The sequence below is a fragment of the Lithobates pipiens genome, unplaced genomic scaffold (genome assembly GCF_037356315.1).
Source record: "Lithobates pipiens isolate NorthernLeopardFrog02 unplaced genomic scaffold, aLitPip1_a1.2 Scaffold_19, whole genome shotgun sequence".
Taxonomy (NCBI): domain Eukaryota; kingdom Metazoa; phylum Chordata; class Amphibia; order Anura; family Ranidae; genus Lithobates; species Lithobates pipiens.
The window spans coordinates 555,026,354-555,044,098 of record NW_027507764.1 but is presented as its reverse complement, the minus strand read 5'-3'; the positions used below and the strand labels follow the sequence as shown (position 1 = coordinate 555,044,098).

The window sequence follows — 17,745 nt, the reverse complement described above, 5'->3', positions numbered from 1 at the left end:
TGCTGTATGTAAGTTATGACCATAAAAAGGGTATGGGGGCCCAGGTATTGCCCTAGGGGACATGTATCAATGCAACAAAAACGTTTAAAAAAGATTGTTTTTTTAAAAGAGCAGGGATTTTAATTATGCTTAATGCGAAATAAAAATGTAAAATTCCTTTAAATAGTGCCTGGGGGGTCCCTTTAGTCTGCCTGTAAAATGGCACATCTGTATCGTGCAGAAGCTGCTGCAGAAAAACTGACATTTGTAAGGGAAAAAATAAGACATTTAAACTGATTATCGCGGCTGCACGCCATTGCGGGCAATACAAAAAAACTCCATGCATACCAGGCCCCACTCAAAATCCATACCAGACCCTTATCCAAGCATGCAGTCTGGCAGGCCAGGAAAGGGTGGGGGTTAACACACGAGCTCCCCCTCCCCTCCTTAACCATACCAGACCACATGCTGTGGTTGTGGGGTAGGGGGTTTATTGGAATCTGAAAGCCCTCTTTAACAAGGGGGCCCCTAATCCCCCCCCCTCATGTGAATGAGTACGAGGTACCCCTACCCATTCACCAAAAAAAGTGTAAAAAGACAAATAAAGACAGGAGGCAGTTTTTGACAATTCCTTTACTAAAAAGATAATGTCCCCTGATGAAGATCTATCGTCAATCATGATGCCCGCTGCCACTGCCAGACCCCCCAAAAAAAAACGCTCCGCCCGCTGAATGCCTGCTTCGCCGTTTGACAGTTCCTAAAGTGATATTAAAGTCTCTGTTTTTTTTGTATTATTTAAAAATAATAAACATGTTATACTTACCTGCTCTGTGCAATGGTTTTGCACAGAGCAGCCCAGATCCTCCTCTTCTCAGGGTCCCTCGTCTGTGCTCCTGGCCCCTCCCTCCTGTTGAGTGCCCCCACAGCAAGCAGCACTCGACAGGAGGGAGTGTGTCCATTCAGATATGGAGCCCCGGTTTGGTCCCCCCCCTCTCCTGATTGACTAACTGACTTTAACAGCAGCCGGAGCCAATGGCACCGCTGTTGTATCTTAGCCAATCACGAGGATGGCTAAGGCACATGTGAACATCACTGGATAGAGCTATGGATCAGGTAAGTGTTAGGAAGGCTGCTGAACACAGAAGGCTTTTTATCTTAATGCATAGAATGAATTAAGATAAAAAAAAAACTTCTGCCTTTACAACCCCTTTAAATAGATAAGGAGCGGAGCCATCTGGTGATGTCACCTGGTGGCACCGCCCCCGTGTGACGTCGCCGATTGGTGCAGTGCTGGGTGTGTGTGTGTTTGTTTATTTTTTGACACTTTTTTCTTTAGTGAATACTTCATCTTCTGTTTTTCAGTTTATGATTACTGGAGGAAACCTGCAGGAGAGCAAAGAAGCAATCGAACTTGCCCGGACCAATGGTATTGTTCTTTATCATTTCTTATATAGACTTACACAGTGCACATCCGATCAGTGACAGTATGGTAAAGATTTACATTGCCCTTTTTTTTTCTCTCCCCCTTCCTATGTTGGCTAAAAACAGGTGTAGTCACTAACCACTTGAATAATTGGTGGTATCAATTAAATATGCTAATTTTCGGTGACACTAACCTGATGGGCCAATGGAGTTTGCATATGTGTATATGGGTATATTTATATTCTTTTTCATATTTGTTTCAAACCAGCTACGACTAAGGCTTTTGCCGAAACGCGCCACATTTATTGTTTTATTGTCACTCTGATGTACCAATAAACGACACGTCAAAGATTACAGTGTTGCCGGCTCTTCTTACTACTGTTGCACTGGAGTGTGTTGGGACACATTGAGCCTTGGCACCTGTGAGTGGACCTGGTGTATGGATTGAGTTGTCACTGCAGAGAGCGCTGTTACTTTTCTTCTTTTCCAGTATGGTAAAGATTTACAAAGAAGAACCAATCACAAAGGAGCATTTGCACTAATCTGAATCTCCACTTTCAGTTATTATATTAGCAGAGTCTCATCTCACAGAGATTTCTGATTATTTATCAGTATTCTAGTTCTGTCAAAATAGCCATGTCAGGCTGTAATGCCCCATAAATGGCTGCTCTGCCTGAACTCAGGTCAGACATTTAAAAGATAACTGATAACCCAGGAGCAAAAATGTAATATATTGCAGCTCAGGGCTCGACAAAACCCGGGCGCCAGGTCGCATTTGCGACTAGAATTAGCGACCTGGCGCCTGGGGCAGCACAGCTAGGGGTATCCTGTCTCTGTGGACCCCCCCCCCCCTTCCCCCCAGCGTGATCGCGACGGGCCGTGCCACCGCCGGCCGGTAATTGAGCTTTGAGGCCTTCTGTGATCCTATGGTTCCTTCTGGAATCTGGCGCCCTCTTGTGGTGGCTGTTGGAATGACAACCTTCCCTTTATTCCCTTTGTTTATTCTAACACCCTAGACCAGTGATGGCGAACCTTGGCACCCCAGATGTTTTGGAACTACATTTCCCATGATGCTCCAGTACACTGCAGAGTGCCTGAGCATCATGGGAAATGTAGTTCCAAAACATCTGGGGTGCCAAGGTTCGCCATCACTGCCCTAGACAATAAAATGGTGGTCATTGCAATAATGTCTGTCACACCGTATTTGCACAGCGGACTTACAAGCGCACTTTTTTGGGGAAAAATAATTTATTTAATAAAAAATAAATAAATAAGACAACAGTAAAGTTAGCCCAATTTTTTTCTATATTGTGAAAGATAATGTTATGCCGAGTAAATCGATACCCAACATGTCATGCTTCAAAATTGTGCCCGCTCATGGAATGGCGACAAACTTTTACCCTTTAAAATCTCCGTAGGCAACGTTTAATAAATTCTACAGGTTGCACGTTTTGAGTTACAGAGGAGGTCTAGGGCTAGAATTATTGCTCTCACTCTACCGATCGCAGCGATACCTCACATGTGTGGTTTGAACATCGCTTTCATATATGCGTTCGCTTCTGCATGCAAGCTTGGCGGGACAGGGCGCATTTAAAAAAACATTTTTTTTTCTTATTTTAACTTTTATTTTTATTTTTTTTCACTGTTCTTTTAAAAAAAAATGTGTGTCACTTTTATTCCTATTACAAGGAATGTAAAAATCCCTTGTAATAGAAAAAAAGCATGACAGGTCCTCTTGTATATGAGATCTGGGGGGTCAGAGAGACCTCAGATCTCATATTTACACTAAAATGCAGTTTAAAAAAAAAATTGTCATTTGAAAAAAATAAAATAAATAAAATATCCCTCTAAGAGCTATGGGCAATGACTTGGAGACAGGTGAGGGGCTGGGGGCTACCTTCCCCTCACTCGTCTCCATGTCAGGCCAGGGACAGGTCCAGATCACCGTCACGGACCCGGCTCCTAACTTTTTTAGCTGGCTCCTAGATTCCAAGCAAATTTGTCAACCCCTGTTGCAGCTTACCAGTCCTTAAATGTGGTGGCTGCATTTGTTTTCTTGTTTAGGGCTAAAAACAACCAATCTTCCAACCCCCATCTGTTAGAAGAAGATGAAAGATAACTAGGAATGGGTATCGCAGACAGAATGTCAAGGATCTGAGGAAAGAGACAGTGGGGTTGATTTATTAAGGATGAATTCACATTTTTTAGCCATGAAATTGCAAAGAAGCTGGACCGAATCAGCGCTTCATACGCTCTGTATTGCCAGCTGCCTAGGGGAAAGTGTGGTGTGTGATTCAGTGCACTGCACCGCACCATCCCTTTCTTTTTTTGGATTGTACTATCTTTATTTGACATGTACAAAAACGTACAGCCTGACACCTCTGCTCTGACAGGGAGAGAATACAAGTAAATGACAGGACACCTACCTATGCTGGGGGGGGGGGGGGGGCTGTATAACAACTTAATATTTCAGATAAAAATTCTAGAAAATGTTTATTCTTGTTCTCTTTAACAACCACAGTTTGGATGGAATGATAAACTTTAAATGTGGTGGGGGAGACTCCTGCCGGCTGGCAGGGCTGACTACTTTGATGGAGATTTCAATGCAGCAGAGACATTGAGGTTGAAAGCGTCATAGTTAGTATTTTTCTTCCTCCAAACACGGCAAGTCCTCCTCCTCAGGAAGACGCATGTGCAGTCATGACAATCTAAATGATTGAGAGAAGGATTGGGAGAAAGTGCTGTGGTCAAATGAGACCAAAATTGAGCTCTTAGGCATTACCTCAACTCGCCGTGTTTAGAGGAAGAAAAATGCTGACTATGACCCTAAGAACATCATCCCTACAGTCAAGCTCGGAGGTGAAAACATTATACTTTGGGACTTTTTCTCTGCTAAAGGTACAGGTCGACTTTGCCGCATTGAGGGGCTTATGGATGGGGCCGTGTATTGTAAAATCTTGGATGAGAACCTTCTTCCCTCAGCCAGAATATTGAAGATGGGTCGTGGATGGGTCTTCCAGCATGACAATGACCCAAAACATACCACCAAGGCAACAAAGGAGTGGCTCAAAAGGAAGCACATTAAGGTTATGGAATGGACTAGTCAGTCTCCGGACCTTAATCCTATAGAAAATTTATGAAGGGAGCTGAAACTTCGAGTTGCCAAGAGACAGCCAAGAATTCTTAAGGATTTAGAGAAGATTTGTAAAGAAGAGTGGACCAAAATACCTCCTGAGATGTGTGCAAACCTGGTCACCAACTACAAGAAACGTCTTACTTCTGTGATTGCCAACAAGGGTTTCTCCACCAAGTACCAAGTCATGTTTTGCTTGGGGATCAAATATTTATTTTACTCACTGAACTAAAACTCAATTTATAACATGTGTTTTATGTGTTTTTTTCTGGACTTTTGGTTGATATTTTGTCTCTATCATTTAAAATACATCTATGATAAAAATGATAGACCCTTCATTCAGTGGGCAAACTTACAAAATCTGCAGGGGATCAAATAGTTATTTTCCCCATTGTACATGTATGTGTTGTAGAGATAAACTGCATATGTTTCAAGGTGTTCTTTGTAATTTGTCATGAGATACGGTACATCTGCTCACACCTTCAGTTGACCATTGAGCTGCCAATCAGGTCTTCAGGAGGAATGTTCAGAGCTGGTGGCTCAATTGCTCACTAAAGGAGTGTGCACAGCAATGCTGCTGCTAATTGCAAGCCAATAGATCTGTGTTGTCAGCCGGCATTGGGGAGTGCCATTTCTGCATCTCTAGTGTGACAAGCTTTGCAATAAATAAATAAAAAAAGAAGATATATATATATATATTCCACTCCATACAGTAAAGCATGATGTGAAACCTATAATAAGTTTACATACACTTTAATGCAGCGAGGAGGTCTCTAACCATGTGATCTTGTCAGATCGATTTTACAGTACGGTCGGCTGCCACCCTACCAGGTGCGGAGAGTTTGAGGGTGGAGATCCTGATGGGTATTTATCCAGCCTGCAGAAACTGATCGAGGACAACAGGGAAAAAGTTGTAGCCGTCGGAGAGTGTGGTCTGGGTAAGTCACAAGACGGTGCCTGAAGAGAAGCTTCAACCACACGGTTAAATTTGTAGCTAATATGGTCTTTAGAAGCCTGACAAAGTATGTAAAGTGATGCACATTCTCTTTTGATTCCCTTAATGTGCTGTACTATAGGGCTATAAAAAATAAAGGATGACAACACTTTCCAAAATCCACATTGGGGTAAATTTGGCTCTGATTTCAAGAGTTAGGCCTCGTTCACACCATGGTGCAGAGACGTAATTTTTTTTCAGCACGCGTTTTGCAAGTGCAAAAACCATGGTTCTCTATTCACACCACAACGTGCAGATTTTTTTTCTGCATGGGAACCTATAATGTGTATTCAGTTTTCTGCACGGGGAAAAAACTGGCATGACATCCACATTGGTTTGAATAGGTCACGTAACTGAAGCGCATGAAAACTGATGTAAAGTGATGTTTCTGCAAGTGAAATCTGTGCAGTTTTCATGCACGTATGGTGTGAACGAGCCCTTAAAGTGAAAGTAGACCCTCCTAACCTTTTCGGCCAAGGAAGCTGCCATCTTATGCCGCGCACACACGATTGGAAATGCGGCTAGCAAAAGACAGATGAGAGCTTTTGGTCAGAAAATGCGATGGTGTGTATGCTCCATCAGAATTTCGGCCAGCAAAAGATTGAGAGCATGTTCTCAATTTTATGGTCGGAAAAAGTTCCTATCCGAAAATGCGTTCATGTGTATGCAATTCCGACACGCAAAAACGCACGCATGCTCAGATTCAACTACAAGACAGAAGCTATTGGCTACTGGCTATTGAACTTCCTTTTTCTAGTCCCGTCGTACTAGAAAAAGAAAGTTCAGTAGCCAATAGCTTCCATTCTTGATGGTTGGAATTTGGTGTGACCGTGTGTATGCAAGACAGCTTGAGCGAAATCCCGTCGGAATTCCGTCAGGAAAACCATCAGAGCTTTTTCTGACCAAAATTCCGATCGTTTGTACGCGGCATTAGTCTCTGATTTGCAGCTGCATGGTGCTGTACATGTGATCGGTTGTGACACTAGCCGTTTCATTGTTTGACAGTTTAGTTAAAGTGGAGTTCCACTCAAAAGTGGAAGATCCGCTTGTTTGCTTCTCCTACCTAAAAAAATCTGTGCCTGCGTTTCTTTTGTGTTGTTGAAACGCGATGCACAGTCCCACCGGCATAGGATTGGCCAAGCCACTCTGACAGGCTTCTCTTAAAGGATGAATACACTTTTATCCTTAAGGCTGGGTTCACACTAGCTGTGGCCACGGCTTGCAGCTCTGTTCTCTGATTCAGGGGTGAATCGGGTGCGAATTTTTGCCTGAATTCGGACCTGAAACAAAGCAAAAGATGCACAGCCGCTCCAGAGGTGTGTGAATCGGCTCCATTGAGAGCCGGTCTCAGTCTCCCGGTTTGCGAATTGGATGCGGAGAAAACCAACATCCGATTTGCATAAGTGTGAACCCAGCCTAAAGTCTGTAGCTGTTAATTATTTAGAATTGTTTGTAAAATATTTTTTTTTCTTTCCCTGATAGACTTTGACAGGCTGGAATTTTGTCCAAAGGAAACACAACTAAAGTAAGAGACATTTTAATACTCCTATTCCAAAAAGAATGTCCGTTAACTTTAAAAATGTTACCCCATTTCATATTCCTGGTATGTGTCTGCTGTACCATGTATGAGAAAGTCTCCTGTTCTCTTTGTATTGCTTCCTTTATGTGACATCCCTGGTGATCCTTCCAGTCGCTCTGCTTTCCTATTTCTGGCTGTGCTGGGAACTCAGCCTGCTCTCCTCCAGTGATCAGCCTTGTACTGACATGCCATCTTTCTTCTAATCTCTCTTGGTCTACCTGACTTTGGCTTGGTATCAAAAGATCCCTGAATTTTCCACTTCCGAATAAGTGATTGAACAGTACTGATGACGAGCATATTCAAGGCTTTGGATATCTTTTTATTTCCTTTTCCATCTATGTAAAATTCCATTACCTTTTTACTAGCGATCGACCAATATAGTTTTTTTGTTTTTTTTGATGCATAACGTCACTTCGCCCAGCCGTGCCATTCTGCCTCAGTACAACGTGGCGGCTGGTCGGCAAGTGGTTAATGAATATATCACATGTATTTCACCAGATAACCACTGAGATTTCTCAGATCACCTTTGTCCTGAAATCCTAGAGAGCATGAAATCACCCAATAACTATACTATGTGGCCGTGGATGGAGAATCTATCCACAAGCCCCATACCTTGTTGAACTTTCAAGAAAACCCATGAGATTCAGACGTTGTTTTATAAAGGGGTTTTACCTAATTTACCTGGATTTTCCAAAATTGTAAGCTAGGGGCCTCCTTAAACTTCCACTTCAAAGTAATGACCTTACAGGCATAAAAAAAGCAACAGACTGGCATAGGTCCTAAGAGGCCGAAGGAGGGAAGGTTTTATTTTTAAACCCACTTACTGCTTGATAAGAATTTGGGAGTAGTTTAATGTAGATAGTCTGGGCATAGGTGCACTTAAAGTTTACCGTCACGATCGATGCATATTCCCACAGCTCGGATCTGTGGGGTTTGTTGATGGGTCTTTCAGATATTACCTGGATATTAGCTGGAGAGACCTCAGCTGTCATGGTGAAAGCCGGGGCGTGGTGGTGGGGGAAGAGGATCCGAGCATACGGTGTATGCACAGGGTTGTTTGATAAGGTTTTCAAGACATAAGTCATATGCCGAAGCTCTGCAACTTTTTATATTGTGTCCCCAATGGAGTAAATTTGGATTTTTCTCTTTGGAAAGGTATTTTGAGAAGCAGTTTCATCTGGCCGAGCACTCCAAACTACCCATGTTCCTGCACTGTCGGAACTCACACAAAGAATTTTTAGGTGAGTGTCATAAAACAAATATATATTTATGAGAAGGGATATGAATTCAATATACAAATACCATACTGGTGACCCCACAATAGGGATAAAACTTTTTCACAGAAGGGAGTTTAACAAGACTCGTGGCCACTCATTAAAATTAGAAGAAAAGAGGTTTAACCTTAAACTACGTAGAGGGTTCTTTACTGTAAGAGCGGCAAGGATGTGGAATTCCCTTCCACAGGCGGTGGTCTCAACGGGGAGCATCGATAGTTTCAAGAAACTATTAGATAAGCACCTGAACGACCACAACATACAGGGATATAATACTGATATATAATCACATACATAGGTTGTGTCTTTTTGAGCTAAAGCATGCATGCAGTTAGTAAAGTCAGAACTCCTGATCTGCATTTCCTTTTCAGGTCGGTAAAAGTCTTGAAACCATTAGACAGGCAGGAGAGAAGAGGTTAGCAGTAAAAGCACAAATAAGTCTCTAAGCACAGGTTGCCTTTCCAGTCCAGTAGCCTTGGCTAGAGGCTGTAGGGAGTCGGTTTCTGGAGTCTACAATACATACCCAATGTACAGTTTGCTATCGAGAACAGGTGGAGGGTCCAGGGATGACACCTTGATGTCTTTTTCTAATAGATGCAATATTTAACAGATCACATTCTGTACTTCTTTAGTTATAGTTAGCAAGGTTGAATAAAGACACCAGTCCAACCCGAGTGAGTGTCTACAATTGTCCCTATCCCTGTACATTGCACACTCACATCGCTCCCTACCCTCAAGGAGCCCACAATCCAAGGCCCCCATTCATATACTAGGGCCAATTTTGGACAGCAGCCAAATAACCTAGCAGCATGTCTTTGGAGTGTGGGAGGAAACCAGAGTACCCGGAGGAAACCCACGCAGGCACAGGGAGAACATGCAAACTCCAGGCAGGTAGTGTCGTAGTTGGGATTCAAACCAGCGACCCTTTTTACTGCTAGGTGAGAGTGCTAACCACTACACCACTGGGCCACCCATAAAATTTTTATTCTTTGTTTTCTGTTTGCCTGGTTAGCTCAATTGCTAGAGAATGAGGCACTTTTTTGGATTCTCGTTTTCTTTATTTACAGATATTATGGGAAGAAATCGGGATCGATGTGTTGGGGGAGTGGTGAGTAGAAGTGGAAATCAAGACTGATTCAAGATAAGTCCTATTAGCAAGGCTTTTTTTTCTCAAAGAATAGGTGCATGAACCCCTTCCCTCCCCCCAGCAACAACTTACCAACCCAACAACATTAGATCTCCCAGCAGCCAGCATCAATAGACCTCTCCTTCAACAGTAGAATGACCCCCCCAGCAACAATAGACCTACCCAGAAACCCCCACACAAAAATAGATCCCCACCAGCGACATTAGATCCTCCAGCAACTAGCATCAATCGACCCTTCAGCACTCCTTGCCATATAATAGGGGTGTACTCACTTTTGTTGCCAGTGGTTTAGACATTAATGGCTGTGTGTTGAGTTATTTTGAGGGGACAGCAAATTTACACTGTTATACAAGCTGTACACTCACTACTTTACATTGTAGCAAAGTGTCATTTCTTCAGTGTTGTCACATAAAAAACTATAATAAAATATTTACAAAAATGTGAGGGGTGTACTCACTTTTGTGAGATACTGTATATCTAAAGGCGCTATTGACAGTTCATTTTCACCACATCTCGGTACACAACCCATGCAATTTATACATACGAAGAAACCCAAACAAATAAGTTCAGAAATTAAGCTATGTGTAATAAAATGTAGTAACACCAGGAAAAAATATGAAGAAGGGGGAGGTGCGATAAGGCATGGAAAGCCAAGACACTATCCGTAATTAGAAAGCAATCCTGCCCCTTGTCAGTGCAAATTAATATCAGCTGGTTCAGTCTCAACTGATGGCCTATAAAAAAGTGTCTCATTATCAAGGTGTCACACAAGAAACATCTCATAATGGGTGAAAGCAAACAGCGCTCTCAAGACCTTTGCAACCTTATTGTTGCAAAACATACTGAAGGCATTGGTTACAGAAGGATTTCTAAACTTCTGAATGTTCCAGTGAGCACTGTTGGGGCCATAATCCGGAAGTGGAAAGAACATAATTTCACCACAACCAGGTGCTCCTCACAAAATTTCTGACAGAGGAGTGAAAAGAATAATCAGAAGAGTTGTCACAAGAGCCAAGGCCCACTTGTGGAGAGCTTCATAAAGAAAAAAATAAGTAATGCACTCAACTGCCATGGCCTGTATGCACGCAAGACTGACGAAAAAGCATGTTGAAGCTCCTTTAAAGTTTTCTGCACATTTAGACAAGCCTGTGAAATAAATACTGGGAGAATATAGTCTGGTCAGATAAGACCAAAATTGAACTCTTTGGATGCCATAATACACACCATGTTTGGAGGTCAAATGGCACATCACCCCATAAATGCATACGGTACTGGTAAACTTCAGATCATTGAAGGAAGGAGGAGGTGTCTTGAAGCTGTCATTACCAACAAAGGATTTTTATACCAAATATTAATAATATAATACCAAATATTAAATAAATTTAAGTTAGCTTTTTAAATTCCGATCGTGTGTAGACAGTTCCGACGGACAAAGTGCCACGCATGCTCAGAATAAATTTCAAGACAAAAGCTATTGGCTACTGGCCTTTTTATAGTTCCGACGTAAGTGTTGTACGTCACCTTGTTCTGAACGATCGGATTTTCCGACAACTTTGTTTTGTGCGACCGTGTGTATGCAAGACAAGTTTGGGCCAAAATCCTTCGGGAAAAATCTGATGGATTTTGTTGTCGGAGTGTTCGACCGTGTGTACGGGGCATTACAGGTTTTCTTCTAAGATTGTCCTGTATTTGGCTCCATCCATCTTCCCATCATCTCTGACCAGCTTCCCTGTCCCTGCTGAAGAAAAGCATCCCCACAGCATGATGCTGTCACCACCATGTTTCACGGTGGGGATGGCGTGTTCAGGGTGATGTGCAATGTTAGTTTTTTGCCACACATAGCATTTTGCTTTTAGGCCAAAAAGTTTAATTTTGGTCTCATCTGACCAGAACACCTTCTTCCACATGTTTGCTGTGTCCCCCACATGGCTTCTCGCAAACTGCAAACAAGACTTCTTATGGCTTTCTTTCAACAATGGCTTTCTTCTTGTCACTATTCCATAAAGGCCAGATTTGTGGTGTGCATGACTAATTGCTCTGTAGACAGATTCTCCCACCTGAGCTGTGGATCTCTGCAGCTCCTCCAGAGTTACCATGGGCCTCTTGGCTGCTTCTCTGATTAATGCTCTCCTTTCCCGGTCAGCCATGTCTTGGTAGGTATGTAGTTGTAACATACTCTATCCATTTTTAGATGATGGATTGAACAGTGTACCGTGAGATGTTCAAAGCTTTGGATATTTTTTTATAACCTAACCCTGCTTTAAACATCTCCAACTTTATCCCTGACCTGTCTGGTTTGTCCCTTGAACTACATTTACTAATTATGTGACTTCCGAAGGCAATTGGTTCCACTAGATTTTAGTTAGGGGTATCAGGGTAAAGGGGGCTGAATACAAATGCACCCCACACTTTTCAGATATTTATTTGTAAACAAAATGTGAAAAACATTTATCATTTTCCTTCTATTTCACAATTATGTGCCACTTTGTGTTGGTCTATCACATAACATCCCACAAGAATACATTTATGTTTTTGGTTGTAACATGACAACATGTGGAACATTTCCAGGGGTATGAACACTTTTTCAAGGCACTGTATGTATATCAGATGGGGACCAGAGGCGGCTCTCTAATTAGGCAAATTAGGCGGTCGCCTAAGGCCTCCCACTCCCAGGGGCCTCGCGGCCGACCTAATTTGCCTACCGTGTGTGGGAGTGAATGTCCCCTGGTCAGCGTCCTCAGAGCCTTTAATGCGGGGCAAAAGCCTACGGTACGCGCAACCAGGTTTTCCCCGGCCACTTGAGAACTGCCCGAGAGCTCAGGAGTCATGATCCCAAGTGGCTGCATGTAGTTCCCTCCTCTGGCTCCTCCCCTTCTTCCGCGCTCTGAGGATCTCCTTCTCCTACCATGTGCACTTGCAGACAGAGCTCTGATAATGCCCGCAGCGGCTGAGCAGCTCCCTGATCAAATCCGTAATGGAGCTGGCGCCTGCCGATCATCCAGGTCTCAAGGTACTGCACGACACTACCGGACACAAACGGCATCCCATGACCGGCGCCCAGAATATCACCGCTGCCGGCCACTGCGTCCTCACTCAGACACAGAGCAGTACACTGATGATATGTTTGCCGTTCAGCATATGATGCCACCTACTGACCCCTGTCATCATTATCCTGTTCCTGGGCCTGGCATCCTATCATCATACTTCTTATCATCCCCCCTGCACTCCTCTGCCAGCATTCCTACATCCATACCCCTTGTCATCTTCAGCCCTCTGCCAGGTTCCTTCCACCCCACCCCCTGTCATCTTCATTCCCTCTGCCAGCTTCCTACCACCCCGTCATCTTCATTTCTACTTTCTACATCCCCACCCCCTGTCATCTTCACCCCCATGTACCCCTTTGCCAGCTTCCTACCACCCCACCCCTGTCATCTTCATCCCCCCTGCACCCCTCTGCCAGCTTCCTGCCACCTCACCCCTGTCATCTTCATCACCCTTGCACCCCCCTGCCAGCTTCCAACCACCCCACTCCCTGTCATCTTTATCCCCTCTGCCAGCTTCCTACATCCCCGACCCCTATCATCTTCATCCCCCTGCACCCCTCTGCAAGGTTCCTACCACCCCGTCCCCCTGTCATCTTCATCCCCTCTGCCAGCTTCCTACATCCCCACCCCCTGTCATCTTCATCCACCCTGCACTCCTATGCAAGCTTCCGACCAGCCCACCCCTGTCATCTTCATCCCCCTTGCACCCCTCTGCCAGGTTCTTACCAACCCATGTCATCTTCATCCCCTCTGCACCCCACCGCCAGCTTCCTACTCCATCCCCTGTCATCTTCACCCCCTGTACCCCTCTGCCAGCTTCCTACCACTCCAACCCCTCATCTTCATCCCCTGTACCCCATCTTTGAAATCCTATCACTCACCCCCTGTCATCTTTATCCCCCTGCACCCCTCTGCCAGGTTCCTACTACCCAACCCCCTGTCATCTTCATCCCCTCTGTCAGCTTCCTACATCCCCGTGCCCTGTCATCTTCATCCCCTCTGCCAGCTTCCTACCACCCCACCCCCTGTCATCTTCATCCCCTCTGCCAGCTTCCTACCATCCCAGCCTCTGTCATCTTCATCCCCCCTGCACTCCTCTACCAGTTTCCTACCACCCCATCCCCTGTCATCTTCCTCCCCCTTGCACCCTTCTGCCAGGTTCCTACCACCCCCTGTCATCTTCATCCCCCCTGCGCCCCTCTGCCAGCTTCCTACCACTCCACCCTTGTCATGGTCACCCCCTTTACCCCTCTGCCAGCTTTATACCACTCCACCACCTCTCATCTTCATCCCCCTGTACCCGAACTCTGACACCCTATCACCCCACCCCCTATCATTTTCAACCTCCCCAGTACCCCTCTGCTAGCTTCCTTCCACCCCACCCCCTGTCATCTTCACCCCCCTGTACCCCTCTTCCAGCTTCCTACCACCCCACCTACTATAATCATCATCATCCCCACACCCTACTTCTGACATCCTACCACCCTGCCCCCTGTCATCAACATCCCCATCACCCCCCTGTACCCCACCTTTAGCATCCAACAATCTATCCCCATCATCCTCATCTTCATCCCCCCTGTTCCCCACTATAATTATCCTACCCCCTCTGCTGAAATCCTACCACCCCACCCCCTGTCATCATTACCCTGTACCCCACCTCTGGCATCTTACAACCCTGCCTCCTGTCATTATCATCCACATCCCTCTTGTACCCCACCTCTGGCATCCTATCATCCTACCCCCTATCATTATATGGGAGATATCTCAGCCTCTCACCCCAATGCTGCCACCATCAACCTAAACTGTATCCTGTATCCTGCCATCCAACCAACAGTACCCCAAAATTGCGTCACACACCACAATACTGCTCTGCCACCCAGTGAGCAGTAATGATGTGCTGTAACCCCTTTCAAACAATCAGTGATTATTAATAATATGCAATAACCTCTAGCAACCAGAGTGATAATGATAAGCCATAACCTATAGCAACCAATCAGTGAGCAGTAATGATGTGCAGTAACCTACAGCAACCAATGGATAAGCGGTAATTATGTGCAGTAACCTCTAGCAACCAATCAGTGAGCTTGAAGCAATTAGTGAGTGTGAACCAGATCTTTATGGTTACATTATTAACGTGTTTTTTTTTTAGTTAATACTCATCAGCTGCAGGCAATAGCAAGCTCTACCGCCATCCTAGCCTTCACCCAAAGCCAGAACCACATTGCAAGGCAGGAGTTGTAGTTCTCCACACCACACACTGGACTTGGTCCTCTAGTGCCTGCGCTCTGCAGAGACTACAACTCCCAGGATGCACTGCAGGGCACCCAAAGCGAATGCGTCAGCTCCTCCTGCTTGTAGTAGAGGACAGAGTAGTGTATAGAGGGATTATCTGTCTGAACTCTGTCTGTGGCTCTAGTGTTTTGTGGGTGCTGCAGCAATGTGGCGTTATCGTGTTGTATCATGTCTGTGGCCTCTCACCATCTCTTGCATCATGTCTGCAGCCTCTGACCATATCTTGTGTCATGTCTGCGGCCTCTGACCATCTCTTGTGTCATGTCTGCGGCCTCTGACCATCTCTTGTGTCATGTCTGCGGCCTCTGACCATCTCTTGTGTCATGTCTGCGGCCTCTGACCATCTCTTGTGTCATGTCTGCGGCCTCTGACCATCTCTTGTGTCATGTCTGCGGCCTCTGACCATCTCTTGTGTCATGTCTGCGGCCTCTGACCATCTCTTGTGTCATGTCTGCGGCCTCTGACCATCTCTTGTGTCATGTCTGCGGCCTCTGACCATCTCTTGTGTCATGTCTGCGGCCTCTGACCATCTCTTGTGTCATGTCTGCGGCCTCTGACCATCTCTTGTGTCATGTCTGCGGCCACTGACCATCTCTTGTATCATGTCTGTGGCCTCTGACCATCTCTTGTGTCATGTCTGCGGCCACTGACCATCTCTTGTATCATGTCTGCGGCCTCTGACCATCTCTTGTGTCATGTCTGCGGCCTCTGACCATCTCTTGTGTCATGTCTGCGGCCTCTGACCATCTCTTGTGTCATGTCTGTGGCCTCTGACCATCTCTTGTATCATGTCTGTGGCCTCTGATTATCTCATGTATCATGTCTGCCGTCTCTGACCATCTCTTTTATCATGTTTACGGTCTTTTCTGCAGCAATTTCTATTGCTCAAATATTTTTTTCAGTTATGGGAGTGAGTGGGGCCTCATGTCTAAGGTTTGCCTAAGGCCTCACAAAGCCTAGAGCCGCCTCTGATGGGGACCTTAGATTGTAAGCTTTTTGAGGGCAGGGACTGATGTGAATGCATAATATGTAAAGTACTGCCTAAATTGTCAATGCAATATAAATACCTGTATCAAATACATAAACCTAACCCTCTGATAAATGCTGGTATATTTAGGTCCATTCATTTGATGGAACCAAAGAAGATGCAGAAGCTATCATGGATCTGAATCTCTACATTGGCATTAATGGCTGGTAAGGAGTTAAGATTAAGTTGTTCTCTTTCTTATATAGTGCATCTGGAAAGTATTCGCAGCACTTCACTTTTTCCACATTTTGTTATATTACGGCCTTATTACAAAATTGATTAAATTAATTATTTTCCTCAAAATTATACAAACAATACCCCATAATGACAACTTGAAAGAAGTTTGTTTTGAAATCTTTGCAAATTTATTAAAAATAAAAAAGAGAAAATCACATGTACATAATAAGTATTTTAAAAGCTTTTATTGAGTATTAAAAAGAAAGGTACTCACATTTTGTTCAAAAGAAATTTGCGTATACACAAACAGTAAATCGAAAGTAAACTCCGCCGTCCGCTACTGCTGCTGGCTATCGTAAGGTGCACGTACGTGGCCACGCCCTACGCGTTTCGTCAGAGTGACGTCTTCATCACGTCGTGGCGTCAGAGAAGACGTCACTCTGATGAAACACGTAGGGCGTAGGGCGTTTTCACATCAAAGGATATTTCTAGGGACTTTAATATTATTTTGCATGGATTTTGCTTGACTGCCGAGATTAATTTAATTGCACATGTGAATTATTTTTATTTTTATTTTTATCTTGATATATGTATTTTCTGCATTTGTTCTTGGTTTTAGGATTTTCTAAAATTGCAATAGAAGTAGAACCTAGACGGGTTACCGTAGCACTAGCACTCTACACATAAGTTTGATAGCACTGGTAAACTTGATGCGCATACACCTATATGCACAAGCTGCACACACTTTGGGTTTTAGCGCCATAGCCCACCTTTTAATTTTTAATTTTTCACTTTGCACCTCCCCCCTTCACTTAAGGGTGGGAGGATTCAGGCATAGGCAGCTCTAACCCTTTATTAGTGTCCTTATTTACAGTTTCATTTATCCACCTATTCACCTTTGTCACAGATTTTTTGACCACAGATTGAGAAAATAGTCCGTAGCGCGACTTTACCCATTTATCCGCATTGGTCCATGTGCCAGGAAGTCAGCACAGCGCTAATCACAGGCAGTGAGACATTGCCCCGATATGCGGCTGCAGAGATCGGGAAATGTCTCACTGCCTGTGATTAGCACAGCGCTGCACCGACTTCCTGCCGGGCTCTGCACGTGGAGCATGCGAACACGCCTGAGCTCATCCTTATTCACAGCCTTTGCCATGGCACTCAAAATTGAGCTCAGGCACATTCTTTTTCCACTGATCATCCTTGAGATGTTTCTACAACTTGATTGGAGTCCACCTGTGGTAAATTCAGTTGATTGGACATGATTTGGAAAAGCACACACCTGTCTATATATAAGGTCCCACAGTTAACAGTGCATGTGAGAGCACAAACAAAGCTATGAAGTCTTAGCCCACGTACACACGGTCGGAGATTTTGCCAACCAAATCCGTTGGATTTTGTCCGACGGATTGTGTCCGAAACTGTTGCATACACACGGTTAGGCCAAGTTGGCGAAAAATCCGATCTTTCAGAACGTGATGACGTAATTTCGTTACGATGGGACTACATTCAGGCTAGTAGCCAATAGCTTTGATGTAGGAATTTGATCTGAGCATGCGTGGCACTTGGTCCGATCAAAATGCTCTACACATGATCGGATTAGGTCCGTCCGGCCCAGTTGGTCGGGAAATATTTCCAACATGTTGGAAAATTGGGTCGGATGGAGATTCGGAC

General features: G+C 44.5%; 1 protein-coding gene across 1 annotated transcript in view; it reads left to right on the top strand.

The window, feature by feature from the left end:
* TATDN1 (TatD DNase domain containing 1) overlaps nucleotides 1-17,745 on the top strand; it is a 39,152-nt gene that overhangs the window by 8,090 nt on the left and 13,317 nt on the right. Inside the window, exons 4-9 of the mRNA XM_077493308.1 lie at nucleotides 1,342-1,405; nucleotides 5,329-5,472; nucleotides 7,011-7,053; nucleotides 8,263-8,348; nucleotides 9,449-9,489; nucleotides 15,982-16,058. Coding sequence (XP_077349434.1) covers nucleotides 1,342-1,405; nucleotides 5,329-5,472; nucleotides 7,011-7,053; nucleotides 8,263-8,348; nucleotides 9,449-9,489; nucleotides 15,982-16,058 — 455 coding nt within the window. The remainder of the gene's footprint in view (nucleotides 1-1,341; nucleotides 1,406-5,328; nucleotides 5,473-7,010; nucleotides 7,054-8,262; nucleotides 8,349-9,448; nucleotides 9,490-15,981; nucleotides 16,059-17,745) is intronic.